Source organism: Cucurbita pepo, chromosome LG06 (assembly GCF_002806865.2).
Source record: "Cucurbita pepo subsp. pepo cultivar mu-cu-16 chromosome LG06, ASM280686v2, whole genome shotgun sequence".
Taxonomy (NCBI): domain Eukaryota; kingdom Viridiplantae; phylum Streptophyta; class Magnoliopsida; order Cucurbitales; family Cucurbitaceae; genus Cucurbita; species Cucurbita pepo.
Window position 1 is genome coordinate 4,393,063 of NC_036643.1, and position 23,575 is coordinate 4,416,637.

General features: G+C 35.0%; 3 protein-coding genes and 2 non-coding genes across 5 annotated transcripts; 1 reads left to right on the plus strand and 4 right to left on the minus strand.

Annotated features, from left to right (window-relative positions):
• Positions 1-2,787: 2,787 nt before the first annotated feature.
• On the minus strand, positions 2,788-9,217 carry LOC111796613 (beta-glucosidase 18-like). The gene is made up of 12 exons (XM_023679317.1): positions 8,976-9,217; positions 8,830-8,896; positions 8,683-8,741; positions 8,539-8,614; positions 7,402-7,476; positions 7,219-7,306; positions 5,824-6,076; positions 5,540-5,655; positions 4,190-4,442; positions 3,996-4,098; positions 3,802-3,910; positions 2,788-3,085 (listed from the first exon to the last, which is right to left on the minus strand). The coding sequence occupies exons 1-12, from the start codon at positions 9,144-9,146 to the stop codon at positions 2,857-2,859; spliced, it is 1,599 nt and encodes a 532-aa protein (XP_023535085.1). The 5' UTR covers positions 9,147-9,217; the 3' UTR covers positions 2,788-2,856.
• A 3,565-nt stretch (positions 9,218-12,782) lies between these two features.
• Positions 12,783-14,217, minus strand: LOC111796631 (NAC transcription factor 56-like). Its single transcript, XM_023679346.1, has 3 exons — positions 13,987-14,217; positions 13,555-13,871; positions 12,783-13,458 (listed from the first exon to the last, which is right to left on the minus strand). Exons 1-3 carry the CDS (start codon positions 14,174-14,176, stop codon positions 13,012-13,014), a joined length of 954 nt encoding a protein of 317 aa, XP_023535114.1. The 5' UTR covers positions 14,177-14,217; the 3' UTR covers positions 12,783-13,011.
• Positions 14,218-20,323: 6,106 nt separating this feature from the next.
• LOC111796660 (defensin-like protein 1) lies at positions 20,324-20,879 on the minus strand. The gene is made up of 2 exons (XM_023679379.1): positions 20,786-20,879; positions 20,324-20,650 (listed from the first exon to the last, which is right to left on the minus strand). Exons 1-2 carry the CDS (start codon positions 20,862-20,864, stop codon positions 20,475-20,477), a joined length of 255 nt encoding a protein of 84 aa, XP_023535147.1. The 5' UTR covers positions 20,865-20,879; the 3' UTR covers positions 20,324-20,474.
• An 830-nt stretch (positions 20,880-21,709) lies between these two features.
• TRNAQ-CUG lies at positions 21,710-21,781 on the plus strand. Its single transcript has one exon. It is a non-coding gene; the product is annotated as a tRNA-Gln (tRNA).
• A 385-nt stretch (positions 21,782-22,166) lies between these two features.
• TRNAQ-CUG lies at positions 22,167-22,238 on the minus strand. Its single transcript has one exon. It is a non-coding gene; the product is annotated as a tRNA-Gln (tRNA).
• Between the last annotated feature and the right edge of the window lie 1,337 nt (positions 22,239-23,575).

Genomic DNA, 23,575 nt, shown 5'->3' on the forward strand with positions numbered 1-23,575 from the left:
TTTTTTTTTTTTTTTTTTTTTTNGGATTGAATTAGATTGTAACCTTGTTTTCAAAGTGTTCGGAGGTTGACCCAATAAAAAAAACGTAAAATTGGGTAATCAAGGTTGATTGGGTTATTTGTAACGGCCCAGATTCATAGATATTGTCCTCTTTGGACTTACCTCGATCCACAGCTACCGGATATTATCCTCTTTGGGCTTACCCAGATCCATCGCCAGCAGATATTCTCGTCTTTGATCTTACCCAGATCCACTGCTAGCAGATATTGTCCTCGATATTATCCTTTTTGGGCCTGCCCAGATCCACCGCTAGCAGATATTGTCTTCTTTGGGCTTACCTAGATCCACCGCTAACAGATATTGTCTTGTTTGGGCTTACCCAGATCCACTGCTAGCTCTTTGGGCTTGCCCAAATCTACCGCTAACAGATATTGTTCTCTTTGGGCTCCATTGCTAACAGATATTGTCCTCTTTGGGCTTGCCCAAATCCACCGCAAGCAAATATTGTCCTCTTTAGGCTTTCCCTTTCGGGCTTTCCTCAAGGCTTTAAAACACGTATGCTACGGGAACGTTTCCACACCCTTATAAATGGTGATTTGTTCTCTTCCCCAACCAATGTGAGACATCACAATCCACTCCTAATGAGATCTAAGCTTAAAAGACACAAAAACTCAAATCCGAAAAACAATAGTTTTCTAGTTGTCAGCTTCCTCATTGTTCAATTCTTTCTAGTACGTAGGATCGTTTTAGATCATATCCGAGCCGTCAATTAATTTTTTAAAAACAAATCATCTCTAGGTTTATATATATTTAATGAAATTTATTACAACAACTAAAAATGAGATGTTTGATAAATTAGGAGAAAGTGAAAGAGATGTTACATGGCATTTAAATGGGTAATTAATGCAATAATTAAAGATATAAATGAAATTAAAGTAAAAAACAACAAAGAGTGGTTAATTTCTAAGTTTATATTTATAGTTAAAATATGATTAATATAAATAGCTTTTGGTTGCTTGCACTCAATTAGGAATAATTAAATTAAGATTAAGTTCTAATTTGTAACAGAACTATAGAGTAAATGATATTTAAATAATATACTTTACTCAACAACTACATTTTTCTAATTATGTTAGATAAAATGTCACAATCATAAACGACAATCAAATTAATATGGTTTTTTTTTTGTTTCTTAAAAACATGTTTTTTTTTTCTAAAAATAAAATTGTCATTTGACTTACCTGTGTATGAGTATAGATGTCTATTTTACTCGCAGAGACTCGTCTCAAATGGAGAGGGAATTCACTGTTTAGACGGAAAGTGGAGAGGGAATGGAGAACATTTTTTTTCTCTGTTACACAAATGGGGTCGGGGACGGGATTATATTCTCCGTCTCCATTCCCACCCCAAATCTCTGTCTCACCTCGTTTATATATATATATATATTAAAAAATAAAATAGTTAATTTCGAGACTCTAATTATAATATTTAAATTAAAGATATTAAAGGCGGGATTCGAATATTAAATTTTGAATTTTAAAAAATTATATTAATTTTGCTTATGAAATATATTAATTTATTAGAATTTTTTTTAGCGTATAGATTATATTGTAAAATGAAAAGTTTTAAATAACTCTTTTTAAAAAAGAATAATAAACGAGAAAATATAGAGATTAAATTTTTACAAATTTTAATGACTTATTTTTTAAATTTTAATGAGTAGAAATACCTATTTTATCCATCATGAACAGGGAGGAAATTCCCGATTCAATTAGAGAATGGGGAACGAGTGGGAAACATTTTTTCCATTAGATAAATGGGGTCGAGGAAAAATTTATACTCCCCGTCCCCCACCCAATTCTCCCGCTTAAATATATATATATATATATATATATATATATATATATTATTTTTTTTAGGGACTGAATTGAAACTTCTATCGAAGTTTAAATAACATAAATGTTTTTTTAGCAAAATAAAGAACGAATTCAATTTCATAAATTGAACGGTCATTTATGAACTTCAAAAGCACGAACAAAATGGGTGTTTTAGAGCATAAGAATGTAGCTCATATTAGCTGGCTTATAGTGACAAATAGTCTCTATGATGGTTACATTATACCCAAATTTAGAAGGCCCCATTAACACATTATAGTAAACACTTTGTTTTATATATAATGACATGAAATTGTACCAACCTTCATTTATGGTCTTCCTAATTTTGAGCTTTTTTTTTTATATATATATTAAAAAAATAATAACTTTTATAAACGCTTAATTAATAGATTTTAAAATACCCTTTATCCCGAATTTGGAATTCGGATTCGGCATCTATCTGTCCCGACATTCCCTTACATCTATTCTCAGGAGGTCGCCTAACATAGAATTGCTTGAGTTACTATGATCGAGCCACTGATAAATAAGGTATTAACTTTCAGTTCTCTTAACCCTTTTGAATCAAATTCGGATTTGGGATCTCTATGTGTCCCGACATTCCCTTACATCTATTCTGAAGATTGTCCTTTTTGAGTTTTCTCGTTCGGGTTTCCCTCAAGGTTTTAAAACATGTCTGTTAGGGTAAGGTTTCCACAACTTATAAATGGTGGTTTGTTCTCCTCTCCAACCAATGTGGGACATGACAAGCCTGCTAGAAAATGATTGGTTGTTTGAATTAATATAAAAGTAGTCAAGTTGCATAATTAATATACTTTTTGTTTTATTGTTTCATTAATAAACTAATTAGTGACAACCAAAGCTAGGTGGCTTTGATTTGAAGCATCAAATATCCATACAATATTAATAATTTTTTTTACCTTATTATTTAAAATAAAGTTGTTACATTAATATTACATTAATATTACATGAGGGAATCTAAGGCATTTGTATTCAATATGGATGAAGATTTAGCAACTGCTTGTGGATGTCCGCCGAGAAAGGAAGCAAACCACTGGGCCGACCGTTTGGGCCGACGCTCAAGTGTCTGTCGGTCCACATACAAAAGCCCAAACCTCGTACCGTACCCATCGGCCCATTCGAAGTTGTCCATTAACGACCATGCAAAATACCCTCTCACGTCAGCACCATTCCTGTCATAAAAAAAATAATAAAAATAATTATAATGTAAGGTATGGATTACATTATTTCATTTCTTTTTTGTCCGACACGTTTTAGGTTGGTTGGGTTGATGACCCGAATGACTTGAATAGAGTTCACAATGTATGAAATCCCACGTGGGTAACAAAATATTTATTATAAGGATATAGAAACCTCTCCCTAGTAGACACGTTTTAAAATTGTGAGACTTATAACGATATGTAACGGGTCAAAACAGACAATATCTATTAGTAGTGGGTTTGGACGTAGTTTTGGGTCGGGTCATTGAGTTATTTCTTTTTTTTAATTATTTTTTAAAAAAATCTATTTATTCTTGATACCTGTCATGTTAATAACTAAAATCTCATAAAATTTAAATATCAAATATTTACAAACAGAATAGATCACTTTCATATGTTATAAATGTTAATTATTTTTAATCTTCGTAACAATTTTAAAAGTAGAATAGAGTTGGGTTGTGAACCCTATTTCTAGTTGGTCGGGTTGACCCAATTAAAAAAAGTTTTGACTCACGAACCAAATCAAATTTTTGGTTTTCTAAATACTCAACCTGGGTCATCGGATCATATGAACAACCCTACCCAAATTTAATAAAAATAGAACATATTTTAGATATATATATATAGCGAAATCTAGATAAAAAACATAACGGGGTTGTATGAAGAAGGTAAATAGGTTGTTTATTTACCTCATTGCTTTAGCCAAGGAAGCGAGGTAGTTCTTGTGGTAATTGACTCGTTTCGTGTCATTTACCATGTCTTCAACGTTGTTACTATCACCCAACGGTGCAGAATATCCTTAAAAAAAACAAAATTTTCAATATCGTAAAACCTAAATTAAAAATTTAAATCATACCCATGTGATAAGCTTAGCTCAACTTACCATTTTCAGTGACAAAAATGGGCTTGTCGGGATACCTTTGTTTGATATAATTAATGATTTTTTCCAAACCTCTTGGAACAACGAAGAATCTGTCAACGCCAGTCTGTCATGTAAAAAGGGTAACTTTATCATTTACACACTCGCATGTTATATTTATAGATAAACACGAGAAGATAAGGGGGGAAAGAGCATACTGGGTCACCAATGGAAACACCGTCCCGGTAGCCGGTGGTGTCGAGGAAGCCTTTAATTGGACGATTTGCATCGTCGGAGCAGATAGAATGAAGGCAGTCCTTTGTGTAAAGTGTGGTGTAATGGTTCACATAAATGTAGTCCAAACTTCCCTTTAGAACCTTTTTCTCTGCTTTTGAGAAGCGTGGAAGTTGGCTTCCTAATATTGCTTGCATTTCCTTTGGATAATCTCCGTACACGATCGGATCGTATACCCTGTTCATGTTTTTGTTCACTAAATTTAGTCGACTATAGCATATTTTGTGATATCCCACGTTAGTTGGGGAGGAGGAGGAAAGTCTAAAGTGGACAATATTTGCTAGTGGTGGGTCTGGGCCGTTACAAATGGTATAAGAGCCCAGATATTGGGCAATATGCCAGCGAGGAAGTTGTTCCCCGAAGGGGGTAGACACGAGGCAGTGTGCCAGTAAAAACAATGGCCCTCAAGGGGTGGATTTGGGGGTGGTCCCAAATTGATTGGAGAAAGGAATGAGTGTCAGTGAGGACGTTGGACGCTGGGCCCTAAAGGAGGTGGACTTGGTGGTGGTCCCACATCGATTGGAGAAAGGAACGAGTGTCAGCAGGAACGCTGGACGCTGGGCCCTGAAAGAGAGTGGACAATATCCCACATTGGTTGGAGAGGAGAAAGAAACACCCTTCTATCGCTGGCCCCAAAGGGGGTAGACACGAGGCAGTGTGCCAGTAAGGACGCTGACCTCGAAGGAGGGTGGATTTGGTGGTGGTCCTACATTGATTGGAAAAAGGAACGAGTATCAGTGAGGACGCTGGATGCTGGGCCCTGAAGGGGGGTGGACAATATCCCACATTGGTTGGGGAGGAGAACGAAACACCCTTATATCGCAGGCCCCGAAGGGGATAGGCACAAGGTGGTGTGCCAATAAGGATGCTGGGCCCGAAGGAGGTAGATTTGGTGATGGTCTCACATCGATTAGAGAAAAGAAGAGTGTCAGTGAGGACGTTGGATGGTGGGTCCCGAAGGAGTGGACAATATCCCACATTAGTTAGGGAGGAGAACGAAACACCCTTTATAAGGGTGTGGAAACCTTACGCGTTTTAACTGGACGCTGGACGCGTTTTAACCTTAAGCGTTTTAGGTGGATTGTGATATCTCACATTGGTTGGGGAGGAGAACAAAACACCCTTTAAAGGGTGTGGAAACCTTATACCTTCAAGCCCGAAAGGGAATATCCAAAGATCAAAATAGAACAATATCGGCTAGCAGTGAGACTGCCCCGTTGGATATTTAGACACAATTGTATATGAAATGAAAAGGACAAACAAAAAGAACTGACCAAGCAAAGTTGAAAATCAAGGCTCTGTCCGCAGCTTGTCTGTCGAATTCATTGTCGGTGAATGGTTCATACATGTGTCCAAATGCCACTAATCCTATGGATCCGCCTTGTTTGCCCTACAAATAAGGTTTATATATATATATATATATATAATAATAATAAATTAATGAATCTTATAATTTTATAACTGTTTTAACTAATCCTAAGCTCGAATTTAATAAAATTACTACAATTTTTTAAAAACATATTATGAATAAAAGGAGAGGATATAAGAAGAATGCTACTTGAAAATGGGTGCGATAAAGTCGAACCGCCTTGGCATGGGCAAGCAACATGTTGTGCATCACGATGAGAGGCTCGATATCGGAGTTGCCAACCGAGCAATTTCCAAAAGGTGGTGAGCAGTGAGCCGGTGGATAAACTCCTTTTATATAAGCCATTAATACCACCAAATTTGGCTCGTTTATGGTCATCCAATGCTTCACTCTATCTCCGAACTCTTCGAAACATATTCGTGCAAAATACACAAAATCTTCCCTAAAACAATAAACCATTGGGTTGTCCCCATTATGTTAGTTGAGGTGTTCATGGGTTGGGTCGGGTCCGGTTGTGTTATGTTTTAGACCCAACACAACAATTTAAATTATTTTTAAGAATAGTTCGAGAAATATAAAAAAATAAATAAATAAATAAACAAAATTAAATGAAATCAAATAAACGCAAGCACCGACAACCATATCATAAGCAAAAATATATGTTTTAAAATTAACAATAAATGAGTTGGTTCAATTCAACCCAATCTAATCTTAGGGTGTAACAACTCAAGTTCATCGCTAGTAGATATTGTCCGCTTTGGAGCATTACGTGTCCCTGTCAACCTCACAGTTTCAAAACGCATCTACTAGGGAGAGGTTTCCATGTCATTATAAGGAATGTTTCGTTCCCCTCTCCAACTAATGTAGGATCTCACAATCCACTCTCTTGGGGTCCAGCGTCCCGCTGACACATCGCTTCGTTTTGGCTCTGATACCATTTCTAATAGCCCAAGCCCACCGCCAGTAGATATTGTCTACTTTGGAGAGTTACGTATTGCCATCAACCTCACAGTTTTAAAACGCGTCTACTATACAAAGGTTTCCACACCATTATAAGAAATGTTTCGTTCCTCTCTCTAACTAATGTGGGATCTCACAATCCACCTCTTGGGGTCCAACGTCCTTGCTGACACGCAGCTTAGTGTCTACGAGGAGAGTTACGTATTTCCATCAACCTCACAGTTTTAAAACGCGTCTACTATAGAGAGGTTTCCACACAATTATAAGGAATGTTTTGTTCCCTTCTCCAACTAATGTGGGATCTCACAATCCACCTCTTTGGGTCCAGCGTCCAAGCACATCGCTAGTAGATATTGTCCGCATTGACTCGTTACGTATCCCTATCAGCCTCCCTTTTAAAACGCGTCTACTACAGAGAGATTTCCACACCATTATAAAGAATGTTTCGTTCCCACTCCAACCAACGTAAGATCTCACATACGGAAACCCACGAACCTACTCAACCCATAAAATTTTTCATTCATCCGATCCAATCTAACCAAAATAAATTCATAACCAAACCCGAATCCACCGAATTTTTCTAGCCATCGAGTATTAAAATAGACAAAAAGGAAGAGAAATTACTGCATTTGAGAGCTCATCCAACTTCCATATCTTTTGTCCAGTTCATCAGGTAAGTCATGATGGTGAATGGTCACAAAAGGCTCTATGCCTGCCCAAATTCATAATTATAGATAAATTAAAGCTAAAATTGTAATTTACCCTAAAAAAAGGGGTAAAAGTAACAAAAGGAAATAGAAGAGGTACCTCTTAGCAACAAACGATCAATTACTTTATTGTAGAAAGAGATCCCTCTTCTGTTGATTTTACCAAATCGTCCTCCTATATTATTATTAATATTATTATTACAAAATTAAATTATTAATATAATCTTTCAATAATTAAGATTATTATTGCATTCCAAATATTTTAATATATTATTATATATATATAAAATCTTTGAGATAGATTGCATTTCCAAACAATAATAAATAAATAAATAAAGATTATGATTCGTTTAAAAGCATATATTAATATTTTTTTTATTTGGTAATAAAGGCACATTCCTCACATTAAATAATATTCAAATGTAGACTTTATTGTATTTAATTATTATTGCTAATTGTCATTTTCTTCTTAAGAAATAAACAAATGCTAACGTCAATAAATTAGAAAATAAAGATTAACCTAATTTCTTTTTTAAAAAATAATAATTTTGTTAACCAATTAAATAGAAGATTAAATTATATTTTTATTTTTTTTTTAATTTTAATTTTATCAAAAAATTAAAATATCCAAGAAAAAAACAAAACATCCGGTTGAGAAGAGTGAGGAGACCTTTTCTTAGCAGGTGATTTTTAAAAACTTGGGAAGCCCGGAAAGCCTAGATAGGACAATAGTGAGTTTGGGCTGTTACAAATGATATCAGAGCTAGACACCGGGCGATGTGTGAGTGAAGAGGCTGAGCCCATGGGTGGATTGTGAGATTCCACGTCGGTTGGGGAGTAGAACGAAAAACCCTTTAGAAGGGTATGGAAACCTCTCCCTACAGGACAATAGTGGGTTTGGGTCGTTACAAATGATATCAGAGCTAGGTACCGAGCGATGTGTGAGTGAAGAGGCTGAGCCCAATGGTGGATTGTGAGATTCCACGTCGGTTGGGGAGGAAAACGAAAAACCCTTTAGAAGGGTATGGAAACCTCTTACTAGTAGATGCGTTTTAAAAAATTTGAAATGAAGTCAGAGAGGGCAAGCACAAACAAGACAATATCTGCTAGCTATGAGTTTGAGCGGTTACACCAGAAGGCGACGAGAGCTGCGGTGATCGGAAAAGGAGGGGGAAGTCAATCCGGTTTTTGAAATTGTTTACACTAATTGGGTAATTTGAAAAGGAAGGGAGCTTACTTGGCAAAATTCGGGTCCAGGAAATGGAGAAGCGATAAGCATTCATCCCCATGGAATGCATCAGCTCAATATCTTCCTGCAAATCAAACCCAAGCTCATCTCAATCGAAGCTCCGGTGACCGGAAAATGAGTAAAACAGAGTACCAGAAACCGGTGGTAGTGATCGTCGGCGACATCTCCGGTATCGTTGTTCTTAATTTTTCCTGCAAAATTCCGAATCATAACGGAAGTTATACGCAAATCGGGGAAGTGGGTTTTGATGGGAAAGTGAAATTAGAAAGTGGGTAAGACCTGGAATGTGGGAAAACGCATCCCAGTTGCTCGTTCCCCTTCCATCTTCAAGAAAAGCTCCTTCGATCTGTACAATAAAGTGCCCTAAAAGCTTCAAAACCAGAAATGGAAACGAAGAAGATGAAGAAGATGAAGGAAATCAGTGCCTGGTACGAAGAAGTGGCAGTTCCGAACAAGAAATGGTCTGGAAAATCTGATCTTTTGATTTCTTGTTGTTCTTGTTCTTCATTTTGGGCGAAACTCTGAGCTGAAGGATGCGAGGCAAGGCAAAGGATGAGCAGAAGAGATGAGCAAAATGGAAGGATTTTGGTGCCCATTATGACCGTTTCAAACTTTGGGGCAGCCGAATGGCAAATCAAAATCACAAGCTTCGCCTCAAATAAGCAAAAGAAAAAAAAAAAAAAACAAATTATACTAATGAACAAAAGAACTGTTACAAGTGTTAGTTGACCGGGTCTCTCCATAATGGTACGATATTTTCCGAACTTCCTCAAAATGCCTCAAACACCGTCGCACGGATGGCTTAAAATTGAGTCATCGACATCTCTTGTCGCGACACTACAGTGGTTGATTCAACCTTGGTACCATGTCTCAATCTCAGCTTGCGTGTCTCCTCTTTGTGAGTGAGGGAGGAATCCTATGTTGACCCTTTGAACATTGTCTTCAAAGACGATGCTCTCGACGCGACCCCAGGTCAAGCGGGACTACTCGCTGAGTTTAAGCATATCATAAGCGGAAGAAAAGAAACTTACAAGGATTCCCTTAGTAACGGCGAGCAAACCGGAAAGAACCCAGCTTGAGAATCAGGCACTCTCGGCATTCGAATTGTAGTCTGGAGAAGTGTCCTCATCAATAGACCAGACACAAGTCCCCTGAAAGGGGACACTAGAGAGGGTGAGAGCCCCGTTGCGCTCAGACCCTGTCGCACCACGAGGCTTTGTTAACGAGACAGATAGTATTCCTTGATCATAAATGCGTCATAATTTCTTAAATTAGCTGACGTAGGACATGAGAACTAAAAATATAGGTGGTTATTTCTTAATTATTGAGTCATATTTGGAGATAAACCGAAAATGATAAATAAATAAAAAAAATGGAGATAATTTATAATCTTGTATAAATAGTTTCTATCTGCATACTAATAATAACGGTACTTTTTTAAAACTAATAATTATTTAAATGTTTTATTTTATTGAAATAAAAATATGTTTGTTAATTATGATTGATATTTTATAATTAATAAATAAATAATATCAATAATAAGAAAATTTATTAAAAATGAATTTAAGAATTTTATTATTAAAAAAGCAAACCAGTGGGCCGAAAGTTTGGGCCGACGCTGAAGGGTATGCAGGTCCATATACAAAAGCCCAAACCTTATGTTGTACCCATCGATCCACTCCAAGTTATCCATTAAGGACCCTACAAAGTTTGGGTATTGCTGTCAACCTCACGATTTTAACTGGCTGATGGCGATATATAACGTGCCAAAGCGGATAATATGTGCTAACGGTGGGTTTGAGCTATTACGAATGGTATTAGGTCCAGTCACCGAACGGGCACTAGTCGGAGTAGGACTAGACCTTCTTCATAGTAGACGCGTTTTAAAATCGTGAAGCTGATGACAATACGTAGCGGGAAAAACAGACAATATCTATTAGCGATGGGCTTGAGCTGTTACAAATTTAGATGAACGAAGTCCTTACCGAGCAAAATAAGGTAGACGAGTATACCATTGAAGATTTTTATGACTTCCTCGATCTCGAATAGTATATGAGTAGAGCGAGAGCAATGAACCCTGATCACCGAAACTCAAAAAAAGGCCTATTCCAATTGCTTACCAATTGATATGATAGTTGTATTGGTCCACCATGAACTTCACATCAAATGGGTACCCCTACAATCCAAAGGGTACTACCCCTATATTTTTTATAGCTCTAGTGCCTATAAATCATAAATTTTTTTGTATCGAATAGGTTCGAGAAGCTAAAAAATGAGGGGGCATGGGAGAGGTCGGACAAAACATGCGTTGCACGTGGGTACGGGGGTGGACGAAGAGAGATGATTTAATGCAATTATAGTCCAATCCCAAACTCCAAACCAAACCACGCATGCCCTTACATCATGTTTTGAATTCTGACGTTCGTAATATATTTTAATGTAATATAGTTGGTTTGGAGTTTAGAGTCGAAAAGTTTAAAACGGGTATGATTGGTGTTCGTAAAGAAGTTGTAACCTAAACATATCGGTTGGAGAAGGGAACGAAGTATTCTTTACAAGAGTGTGGAATCCTGTCCTTAATAGACGCATTTTAAAACTGTGAGACTGACGACGATATATAACGGATCAAAACGAACAATTGGGTCATGTTTATAAAAAGTACTTTTCGACCGGTTTGCTTGATTAATTAATCGATAAAAATGCGGTGGATAAACACGAGATTTTTTTTATTCTTTTTATTATATTTATGGGAAAAAAAAAGGCAATTTCTTGTGGCCTTAAAGTCCATGGAATATATCTCAATGTCCAAATCAAATGAAGATGGCATCCACCCATCTCTTTGATTTTGTTATTTTGGATCTAATTCTTTTATTTCCAAGTCCTTCCAATTTTGCTTATTTCATCTCCATAATCATTTCAATTTTTGTTTATTTCTTTAATATGACCCCGATAACCTAATCAACTCGGACTACTATAGGTTAAAAAATTCAAATGATTTACAGGTTGACATTTTCTTGTCGAGTCAACCCGACCAACCTGAAAATAGGATTATAATTCAACCCAATTCTACCCTACTTGTAAGATTATAACGAAGATTAAGAATATTTGACGTTTGTGATCAACGTTAGTGATACGTTGTGACCTGTGAATGTTTGATATTTGAGATTTTAGTTATTAATGTAACATGTACGATGAATATTCTTGTTGAGTCAACCCGACCAACCTGAAAATAGGATTATAATTCAACCCAACTCTACCCTACTTGTAAGATTATAACGAAGATTAAGAATATTTGACGTTTGTTATCTATGTTAGTGATACGTTGTGACCTGTGAATGTTTGATATTTGAGATTTTAGTTATTAATGTAACATGTACGATGGATAAGTAGAATTTTTTAAAAATAATTTTTTTTAAAAAAACAATCTGACAACCTAACCCAACCAGAAAATAGAGGGTTTATTTGGGTTGGGTTTCAATCTCTATTAGGGTTGATCGAGTCACCAACCTAACCAACTCGAAATTTCGAGCTGATTTAAAGATTTTATAAATCCAATTCAACCCAATATTTGGTCCGATAGTTTATCGAAGGTTAAATTAGGAAAATATTAAAAAAAAAAAAAAAAAAAAAAAAAAAAAAAAAAAAAAAANTTTCTAAGATAAAATGGTTACATTTCATTTTTGGATGATAAGTCAAATTTTGTGGGCCTAAAAGGATTCAAACATATGCACCATACAACATTTTAAATCTTTAATAATTGATGTTACTTCTAAATGGAATGATTCCCTCCACTTAAAATAATTATAATATTAATTTAACTGAAACTCGAACACGGTTTCGATTCAGTAGCATTTTCGTCAATAAAATTTTAATCTCGACATTGAAATTTGAGTTCCGTAGTATCGTCAATTTAACGTTAGTTCTAAAAATGATAATGGGTCAACGACCAACCTAAATTATTATGAAAATTAAGAATATTTACTCGAGAAAAAAAAAAGTTTTTTATATATATTTTAAAAATATTAATTTCATAATATTCATCCCGACCTCATTTATCTAACAGGGAGAAATATCTCCCCATTTCGTTAGGATGGAGCCGCACTGGTTAAATAGACATCTCTCTTATCGTTCCTATCTATTCTTCGGTCCTTTAATTTAATGTCCTATTCATTTAATTACGTTCGAATCGGTAAATATAATTAAATAATATAAACGATTAGAATCATATAATATATTAATTCTTTCATATCTTTATATACACATAAAACATGTATATGAATACAAACATATATAATCTTCAAACCCCAATAAATTAAAAAAACACAATTAGGGTTATGTCAATCTAGTTCTTTACACATTAAAATCCCCGAAATATTAAGAATATTTTCCCTAAATATCAAATCAGCTGTATATTTTAGGTAACCATATCATCTTTTTAAACTAATTTTGTATATGTGTGTGTTATGAATACCAATTTGTCTCCGGCAATTCGATCGCCGGCCGGAATATCCCGTCGCCTACTATACAACCTTGTAATGTCGGCTGTGGTAGTTTGCTGAGAAGAGCGGCGATCGGGTTGTTGTCGTCAACACCGCCACCGTTCATCAACTGTAATCTCTTGCTCAATGGTTGGTCGTTGGCTGACTGATACTCTTCCTCGTCCCATGATGAAGTTGGTTGCAGCCGCCGTTTCGTCGGAAGAGATAAAGAAGGTAATTCAGAATACACGCTACGGTTCATTGTCGCTGCGGTTGTCGTCGTCGTTGTTTGTTGGTTGTAGCCGTGGATTGTTATGGATGGAGGAATTAGGTCACCCATGTAACTAAAGCAATCTTTCAGCTCATGATCTACTCCCGATTTGTTGGAGATTGTTTTTTTATAAATCCGACATAAAACCCAATCATCCAGCTGAAGAACACAATCAAAATTTGTTTTTGATTATGAATTTGAAAAAAAAAGATTCAAAATTGAAAAAGATTCGAAGTTTATGCTCCAAATTCATACCCTCATTGAGCTTTTTTTACTGCCGATGTAGAACTCCGGCGGCTTATTGTTCCCGCTGTCGGGTTTATCGGCGAGACGATATTCATGCATAATCCAATTGGTTTTGATCCCTTTCGGTGGCTTTCCGCCGTAGAAAACCAAAGCCTTTTTCACACCAACTTTCCGATTCCCTTCCGACAAAGCGATCACCGGCTTATCAGTTCCGGTTGCCTTCCAATACCCCGATGTCGCTGCACGATTCGGCCGTGCTCCGTTTGGATACTTCCGATCTCTCGGACTGAAAAAGTACCATTCTTCCTCCCCATAGCAAGCCTTAGCTGAAATTTTCAATACAAAATTAATAAAAAAATAAAACAATTTTAAAACAGAATTATAAATTTACTAAAAAACCCAATCTTTGCCGGAGATGGAATATTCCGGCGAATAACCCACCTGGAAGCTCCCAAGGATCGTACTTGTAGAGGTCAACTTCGGCGATGATGGCCACCGGCAAGGGCAGAGAGGTGGCCTTTTTCTTGAGATAGTGAACCACCAGCTCTTCGTCGGTCGGGTGGAACCGGAATCCCGGCGGCAGATTCGGCCGGTCTTTATCGATCTCCGGCGCCGACTTTGAACTCTCCATCCAACAACTTGCAAAAATTCCCAGGCTTTGTTAATTGGCCACAGAAATATTTATAAAAAAATAAAAATAAAAATAAAAACACACGAAAATATCAAAGAGAATCATTGGTCGGGGAATAATCACATACATATGTTTCATCGGAACCTATTTAAAATAGCCGAATAGACATTCTCCACGCTGCCAAAGCTAGTGCTGAATTTACCATAATAGCCCTACGTATTGCGATAATGAGGCTGATGCGAACTGGAATATGAGTCGTTGATGAGTCGACACGTGTAATTCGAAAATGGAGCGATGACACGTGGGATGAAGCTAGACGACAAAATAAAGGATAAGGGTGGGACCCGCGAGCCGCGGATGACGTCGGAAAATAATAATAATAATAATAATAATAATAAAGGGTTACGCTTCAGACGTCATGATCTTGATATCAAAATAAATGCCCAATTTTTCAAACAAATATTTATTAATAAAGAAATTAGGTGGGCCATTTCTGTTTTTTTTTTTTTCATTTATTTTTATTTTAAAATATGAGTTTAGACGGTGAGACTGACGGTGATACATAATAGGCCTAAAGAGATAATATATGCTACTAGTGTACTTTGGTTGTTACAAATGGTATCAGAACAAAACATCGGGCGGTTTGTTAGCGAGAACACTGACGAAGAGTGGTTGTGAGATCTCACATCGGTTGACAAAAGAACGAAACATTTCTTATAAGGGTACGAAGACATCTTCCTACCAGACACGTTTTAGAACTGTAAGGCTGATGATAATACATAACGAGCCGTTTACAATTCTGTTATTATTATTTTAATATTTTGGCACCAATAACACGAACAACTTTTCTTGAAATTGAAGCAATTCCTAGGATTCACAAAAGTCGCTTTGGTCCATAATTTCCTCACCATTTACCTTTTTTTAAAATTTTATATTCTCGGTTTACATAAATTATTCAAACTACTCATCATCGCCGAATTTTTATTCGTAAAATCATCATTTCGATATCGATAGAGAAAATTAGACAGACTAACATGTACGATGCTAATATAGACTAAGATAGTTGTAGCTGTTTCGATTCAGTTTTAATTGATTGGTCGTTTTCTTTATTTGATGGGCGATTCAAATAATAAAAACTAAAATGAAAAGATTTCACATTGAATATCGAATATTGAGTCGAACCGAGCAGCTTAATCGAACGGGATAAAGATAGATCGAAGGAGAGAATAAAGTTTAGAAATATACTTGGGGTCCCACTCATTTCCTAGATTGCTATCAAGTCCTTGTCTTATCACTATCTTCTCTTTTTTACTTTCTTTCAATTTATTTCTTTTTATTATACTCACGAAGAGGGTCGTGTAAATCTCTCTCTAGCATACATGTTTTAAAATTTTTGAACGAAAGCTCGAGAGGGAAAGCCCAAAGAAGACAATATCTACCAGGTCTGGACCGTTACAAATGGTATTAAAGCCAGACACTAAGAGATTGTTCCTCGAAGGGGGTAGACACGAGGCGGTGTGCCAGTAGAGACGCTGGGCCTCGAAGGGAGGTGTATTTGGTGGGGTCCCACATCGATTGGAAAAAGAAATGAGTGCCAACAAAGACGCTGTGTCCGGGGTGGATTGTGAGAATATTGTCGTCTTTGTGCTTTCCTTCAAAGTTTTTAAAACGCGTATGCTAGAAAGAGATTTCCACACCGTTTGTTAATGAGATTGATCGACTATATCGAACACATATCTCTTAGATCCTCTTGTACTAAGATAGATAAAGTTTATCTTTATTAATCATCAACATAGCTAACCAAATTAAGATTGCATCTTTAATTAAACATTAATCCAACAAAATAGTGGGTCCCACTCACTTAAATCCAATCCTTCATACAATATGAGAGGAAATAAAAAATAAATAAAAATATATAATTCTATGTTCGGGTTGATCGAGTTGACCCAACTAAAAAATTTTCAACTGAATCGACCTAAATTTTCAAATTTTTTAAAATTCGATCCAACCCGAACAAGAAAAAAAATCTAACACAGCCAAACCCAACCTAGATTGTTCGAGTTCTCGAGTCATATATAAATAATTAAAAAAAATTGAGAGATTAAATATATGTATATATAATTATATCGTAAGAAAAATGTAGTTTGTAAAAATGTATTATAAATTCGAGTGATTTCGATTCAGCTCAATTAAGTTTTCGAAAAACCCAGTCTAAATAAGTTCATAACTCGGTTGTACGAGTTGAGTTGATCGAATTTGTTGTAATATTTGAAATTTAAAATGTCATTTCTTATGAATAAAATGTCACCACGTGTTAATTCTCTTGGACGCCTTGTTTAATCTCTAAACAACAATTAGCCCGGGTCTAAATTTAATCATTGAAAAATATAATTATTTTAGAATATGATTAAAAGTCATAGGCTACAATTAAATGTGAGAAGAAACTTTAGTCTAAAATGAATAATGAAAAAAATACTTTTAAGTGAAAAGACAAGACTTTGATCTATAATTAAATGTCTTAATAATATATAAAATTTAAATTTAGAATTAAATTTGATATTTTTCAATGTAGAAAAGAAAAACCAAGATATTTATGTCTAACTCGTTTTTCTCACTCACCCGAACTTTTAGCAACGTTGCTCGACAAAACTTCGTTGAAACATTGTTGTTCTTTCGACGATGAACCGCTTCAATACAATAAGCTAAAGTGACCTTTACGCTTGATTTTCCTGGTACGTAGGGTCGGTGTCCTAACGTTTTTTTTATAATCATTGTCTTAATTTAATAAGAATGTTAAAAAATCCAATTACCCGAAAAATTCAATCCAACCAACCCAAACCGTACCGTTTGAGTTAAATTTAAATAAATAATGTGAATTGAACTGGATTAATAGTTGAATCAAACCTAATTTTACAATGCTGGATTTGCGCTAGAAGTCCTTCTAAGATCTTTGCAAACTTTTCCAAATAAAGTTAATTTAACTGATGGGTTCCAACCACGAGCTGGTTAGAAAAATGAATAACTCTTAGATCGAATTTGAAATTTATGATTTGGGTTTTAGGTTGCAGTCTTGTAGTCAGTGGATGGGAGGTCTTCCATTCCGTCCTTCATTTCTTCTTGTCTTGCTTTCTCCTCGTTTACGGGCATGGACTATACTTGAGTCGAAAATGGGATGTCGCGTATCCGCTGAGATATTGGACCCCTATGGTATCTCGTACACATTCCGATAATTGGCCGTTCGTTCCTCATTACCGAGTTCAATAAATCCATAGGGTCAGTTCGACTATTTGGTCATGACGAATGAGTGGCTATGCAGCATGCTCTGGAGGAGATTGACCCGCTATTGTGATCTAGCAGCTGGATGAGAATCAGGTCAAGCTAGAGGAGCTGTATGAGGCGGAAGCTCCACGTACGGTTGTCACTCTTAGATACCAAGACGACTCACTCCATAAATTAGCTTGATCAAGACTAATCCAATGAATCGATCTAACGTCAAATCTAAAGCAAGGTTTGAAAAAGAATAATACCAAAAATATTTCGAGAAAACATAAGATTTTTGTATTAAACAATTATTTTAAACTTAAATGTTACGTGTCTTTAAACCCGACAAAGTGATAATTCAAACATAATGGTAATTCAAATACCAACAATCAAACAAAATATGACATGACATAAACAGTCTTAAACTAATAAAGACAAGAATGTCTCCGAATGTCAGGTGGTATTTATTGTCGCTTTGTCTAGCTTCGTGTAATTGCTGGTCGAATAGATATTATTTATTTTATTTTATTATAATTTCATAATTATTTTTCCTTTATTTATATTCTAACCAATATTTCATATAATTAAATATTTAAAAAATAAATAAATAGACCAACTAACACACCCAAACAACTGAACAACTTTGACTTTATATTAAGACTTTTCAAAAATTCTTTGGTCATACACAACGGCTTATTAAAGTCTTGAAGAACAAGCAATGAAATCAACAACCGACTGCGCCATTAGCCGGTCAACGAAGCCACCTCCAAATTTGGTCAACTTCTTTGAAAATTCCAACTTTCCTTAAATACTCCATCAAAACCCAATTTTCTCCACTAAATTCCATCTGGGTTTTGATCCAACGCTCCAGAAATGCCTACAATTTTCCAGTCTCAGCCCCAGCCTGCTCGGAGGCCCTCCCTCGCCGCCGCCGCCGCTGCCGCCGGCAGAGAACCCAGCCGGAGTATTAGATCCACTTGCAGGAGCTTTAGTTTTAGTGGGATGGTTAGGAGTGGCCGGAATGTGATGACGGCTGGTGGAGATAAGTTCCGGCGGAATCAAGGGAGGAGAGAGGTTTTGAGAAGGGCGTTGATGCCTCCCAGCCGGAAACCCACTCTCCGGTGGCTGAATTTCCGTCCAACTCCTAGTCGGCTTTCCAATATGTCTATGGCGGAAGCTTAATTTTTTATTTTTTTTTTCTTTTTGGGTTATTTTTTTTATTCATATACGACAAATTTCTTCGATTTTCTTTCAATGTGCTGACGATCTGCGAATGATTTAATTCTTAATTTTTGGAGTGAAATTTCCGAATTCTTTGCTGTTCTTGTAAGTCTTGAACGTGTATTCAGAGTAACTTCAGTGTCGAACAAATGTATAGTTTGTTTGAAGGTTTCAGAGAAGGAATCGATTAAGGGGAGACTCTATGATCTAGTTTGTTCATATTGTTGACTATATTGAGCGGAGTTACAGGAGAACTGTAACAACGCAGTCTCACCGCTAGTAAATATTGTTCTGTTTAGACTTTACTTTATGTGTTTCACCTCAATATTTTTAAAACACTTATGCTATGGAGAGATTTCTACACCTTTATAAAGGAACATTCGTTCCATTCTACAACCGACGTGGGATCGAACAATAAAAAATATATTCGTATAATTTAAAAAGTATATTCTGTCTAGAATTTTTTTAATTTTATGTTTAATAAATTCCGAAACTATTTTAGATATAAATAAAAAAAAAATAAAAATGTGAGAGATCTATAATTAATACCAAATAGAAAATTTTTAATTTTTTTTAATATATTTTTAAAGTTAAAAAAATTAACTAAATTTATAATTTAATATTTTCAAAATATAAGTTAACATATTTTAATTTTAATATTTATTTTTTATTTAGTTCATTGAATTTAAAAGTCGAATTAAATCCCGTGGTAGGAATAGTTAAATTGTTTTCTTTAAAAACATTTATTTTATATTTAATTATTTTAAAAATAAAATAAAATAAAATAGTTCTCACACACAATGCGTGGAAATTAGAAAATGATAAACATATAAGTTTCCGACACGACCATTGACTAAATGAACAGATAATATTAAAAAAATCTCACTTACATACTTTACATCGTACACATCACTAGTAGATATTATCTGTTTTGGCTCGTTACGTATCATTATCAATCTCTCACGATTTTTAAAACGCGTTTACTAGAAAGAGGTTTTTACACCCTTATAAGTAATGTTTCGTTCCCTTCTCCAACTTATGTGGGATCTTACATTCAGGTTTCTGCACAAAAAATGTCAATGCGCAACCCGACCCAAATTTTAGGTTTTCAAAAAAGTCAACCCAACCCAATCCAAACAAAAAAAAAATTAAGTAATCTAAATTAGTCGGGTTCTCGAGTCATATAAATACCTTTAACTATTTGTAAGTTGAAAAAAAATCTACTTAATAACATAAACGCTCGTCCAAATTACAAAAACGTGTATATATAACTCAACTGATTAATACGTATACACACTCTTAAAAGGAATGTTTCGTTCCCTTATCCAACTTATGTGAGATCTTATATTCGGGTTTCTGCACAAAAAATGTCAATGCACGAACCGACCCAAATTTTACGTTCTCTAAAAAGTCAACCCAACCCAACCAAAAAAAAAAAAAAAAAAAAAAAAAAAAAAAAAAAAAAAAAAAAAAAAAAAAAAAAAAAAAGTAATCTAGATTAGTCGGGTTCTTGAGTCATATAAATACCTTTAACTATATGTAAGTTGAAAAAAATCTACTTATTAAGACATAAACGCTCGTCCAAATTACAAGAACCCGTGTATATAACTCAACTGATTAATACGTGTATTCTCGACCGAAATATTAGACGTTTAAATAAAGTCGGAGAAGAAGAAACAACATTATATTTATTGCATACGACAATATGGTTCGTAGTTAAAAACGTACACATAGATCGTTTCAAACACACGTAGTAAGTAAGTAACCAAGCTTTTATTCTTAGAAGGGTGATGATATGAAGATAATCATAAGGTCTTCAACAGTTGAAGTAGCAAAAACAAGCCCTTCCAGGAAATTGAGCATGGCAAGCTCCATGTTTGGCACCTTCCCAATTCTTGCATTGTCGATCGCAATGGCTCGTGTTCCCGCACCACCCCGACCACGTCTTGCTCCGCCTCTCGCACACCTTTGCCTCCACCACCCCGAGCTTCTCTATACCCACCATGTCGTAGAAACAAAAAACAAAAGTTATGTTAACAAAGAACCGCTTCTATCTGTTTATGTTCTTGTTCTGACGTCTTATCTTAAAAAAATAGTGACGAGATAGCGAAAAATAGCGTAGATTACCGTTCGTGGAAAGCATGAGGGCGAAGAGGAAGACGAAAGCAACAGCCATCTTAGCAGAGTTAGCCAAAGCCTTTGCCATTGTTCTTAAGTTCTTGATGAAATTTGTGCTTGCAAATCCATAACTATTTATAGGCAGCATGGTTATATTTTATATTACCCAAAATTCCAAAGCTTATCCTTTAAATTATTTTATTTTATTCAAAAATTACAATATTGCCCTCGAGCGTTTATAAATATTTCAAAATTATTTTTGAAGTACGAATACTTAAATATAAAAAGCTCGATGGTTTGAACTCATTCTATTACTATTGGACTAAAAAAAATGACTTTTAACTACACAACATTAGAGATGTTCACGGGGTGGAGTAGAGTCAGGGAAGTCTTCCCTATCCCTATTCCCGTCACCTATTTTATTCTCTATCCTTGTGAAATTCTCCATTTATTTTTGCGGGGATTTGAGCGATATTTTTGCTGGTAATCTAATGTTTAATTTTCTTGTCCAGTGTAGACGTGGCTGTGTGAGTGGGTCGGTGTGAGAGATAGATTCAAAATCGATACTTTAGGTCAAAAAGTCAAAGTCTACCAACCAACTATGTTGTAAATATAATATACAATTATTTTTCTTTTTTTTATTTTTTAATACAATATAATCCATAATCATTAACACATGCGACTGTAATAAAAATATCCTCAAATTTTATACTTATCTTAAAAATATCTTTAAATTTTTAAAAATTTTAATAATACCCTTAAATTTTATACCCTCGAATTTTAAAATTTTCTTTCTTTTATTTATGAGAATTTTAATAAATTCATGAAAATTATTAACAAAGTTTTATCAAATTGCTGGGTGAAATTCTAAATTTTAAAACTAGAAGTACATATTACTATGTGTAAATTTAATGGAAAAGTTGTAAACAAAAAGGTCCTATGGTCTAGTGGTTAGGACATTGGACTCTGAATCCAGTAACCCGAGTTCAAATCTCGGTAGGACCTTTTTTTTTTTATCCCTTTTTCTTTTTTATTAGATAATTTCTTTTTATTTTAATTATCCATTCTTTCCATATCATAGCTAAATTATCCATCTTTTTTTATTTTTATTTTTTTTTTCCTTTTTCCCCTCTAATTTTTGTTAATATATTTTCCTTTTATTTCAATTATTTCAATTATCCTTTTTTTTTCTATTTTCTTTTTTTTTTCATCCCTTTTTTTCCCTTTCCCCTCTATTTTTGGTTAATATATTTTTATTTTATTTTCTTCCTCTCTTTCATTCAAATATTTGAAGGGCCTCAATTCGACCCATTATGATCTGGAAAGAAGAGATAATTAAAAGAAAAGGAATAAATTATCCAAATAATGAGAGGAAAAAAAAAAAAAAAGGAGGTCCTACCGAGATTTGAACTCGGGTTACTGGATTCAGAGTCCAATGTCCTAACCACTAGACCATAGGACCTTGTTGGTTTCAGTTTTAAATTTTAGATATATGTTCTAAAATACTTGCATTGAAATAATTTTAACAAATCAACAGCCCATTGGTTTCCACTGTGAAATAATTTCTAACTCCAACAGATACTTAAGCATAAATAATACATAATCCATCGTATTTTAAAATAAAACACCAAATCCAAAAAACAAGTTTAGATCCGTCAAACATCTCAAAACCTACGAGGAAAATGATATTTTAGAAAAATTGAGTACACCTTTGATTGTAGGCCACGAGAAGAACGGAAAAGAAAACGTCAAGTCAATTCATATCTTATCATATAAAGTGCCAAAAAAATGTTAATGTCATATGGATGAATACATCCCTAACCGTGGTCCGACCCCATTACACGTTCCATAGTGCTTAAAATATCATCGATGTCAACAAATTTCTTTAATAAGTGTGCGACGGTTAAATATATCTATCAGAACTCTATACTTTTAAAATTAATACATATACGAAAAAGGGTAAAGTTGTCATTTAACTAAAAAAATTAAACAGGTAAAGTTGTCATATTTATTGTATTGAAAAATGGAAGTAAAATAATGTATTTATTTTAATTTATTTATATGATATTAAAAATGAATAATATGTGGATAGAAATTGGCAGTAATGGATACATTTGAGCATCAAAATTATATGATAGTGATTTGACCAAAGACCCCATTCCCTCACTCATCTTTATTATTCATACATTTATTTATGCATATTTATATCTCATTTCTATAAATACCCACCTCCTTTTTCCTTCTTATTTATTATTTCTTTAATTAATCACTCACCATCCTTTTCTTTTTATACAATTTTTGTGGATTATTTTGCTTCCACGTAAATATCTCGACCCCCTCGATACTGGGTCGCACACCTCTTTCCTAGGAGTGGGAGATAAGGACTAAAGCGGATAATATTTACTAGTCGCGGGTTTGGGTCGTTGTACAGACCGTACAGACCCAATTATCTGACTCTAGGTCAAATGGGTCTAGAGGCTAAGTGGAGAAAAATCTGACCCCTTCCCCTGTTCCCGCCTACCCCTTCCCCTATTACCGCCTACGTATATGAGACTTTCTTAGTCGCAGGGTCCGGGGAAAAAATATGAAATGTGATTTTTTATAGTGGGACGATAGCTCTGAAAAACAGATTACCCTCTTTTCTTTAATCTCGGGAGAAATACGATCGGGGGGGGGGGGGCTANGGTTGATCCAGTTTGATAGATTCGCCCTCTGAAACAAGAAGTTCTGGTCCTGGAGGGATAATATCAACCACTTGACGCTCATTCGATGCATCCACTATGGTTATTTCATATCCTC

Excerpts from the sequence above, each read along its gene's own strand:
- LOC111796613 (XM_023679317.1), bottom strand. The coding sequence starts at position 9,146 with ATGGGCACCAAAATCCTTCCATTTTGCTCATCTCTTCTGCTCATCCTT. Across the intron at positions 8,615-8,682 it reads ATCACTACCACCGGTTTCTG|GAAGATATTGAGCTGATGCA; the intron begins GTACTCTGTTTT and ends TTTGATTTGCAG. Across the intron at positions 3,086-3,801 it reads TCCTTGGCTAAAGCAATGAG|GAATGGTGCTGACGTGAGAG; the intron begins GTAAATAAACAA and ends TTTTTATGACAG.
- LOC111796660 (XM_023679379.1), bottom strand. The coding sequence starts at position 20,864 with ATGGCAAAGGCTTTGGCTAACTCTGCTAAGATGGCTGTTGCTTTCGTC. Across the intron at positions 20,651-20,785 it reads CCTCATGCTTTCCACGAACG|AGAAGCTCGGGGTGGTGGAG; the intron begins GTAATCTACGCT and ends TGGTGGGTATAG.
- LOC111796631 (XM_023679346.1), bottom strand. The coding sequence starts at position 14,176 with ATGGAGAGTTCAAAGTCGGCGCCGGAGATCGATAAAGACCGGCCGAAT. Across the intron at positions 13,872-13,986 it reads CGATCCTTGGGAGCTTCCAG|CTAAGGCTTGCTATGGGGAG; the intron begins GTGGGTTATTCG and ends TGAAAATTTCAG. Across the intron at positions 13,459-13,554 it reads GTAAAAAAAGCTCAATGAGG|CTGGATGATTGGGTTTTATG; the intron begins GTATGAATTTGG and ends TGTGTTCTTCAG.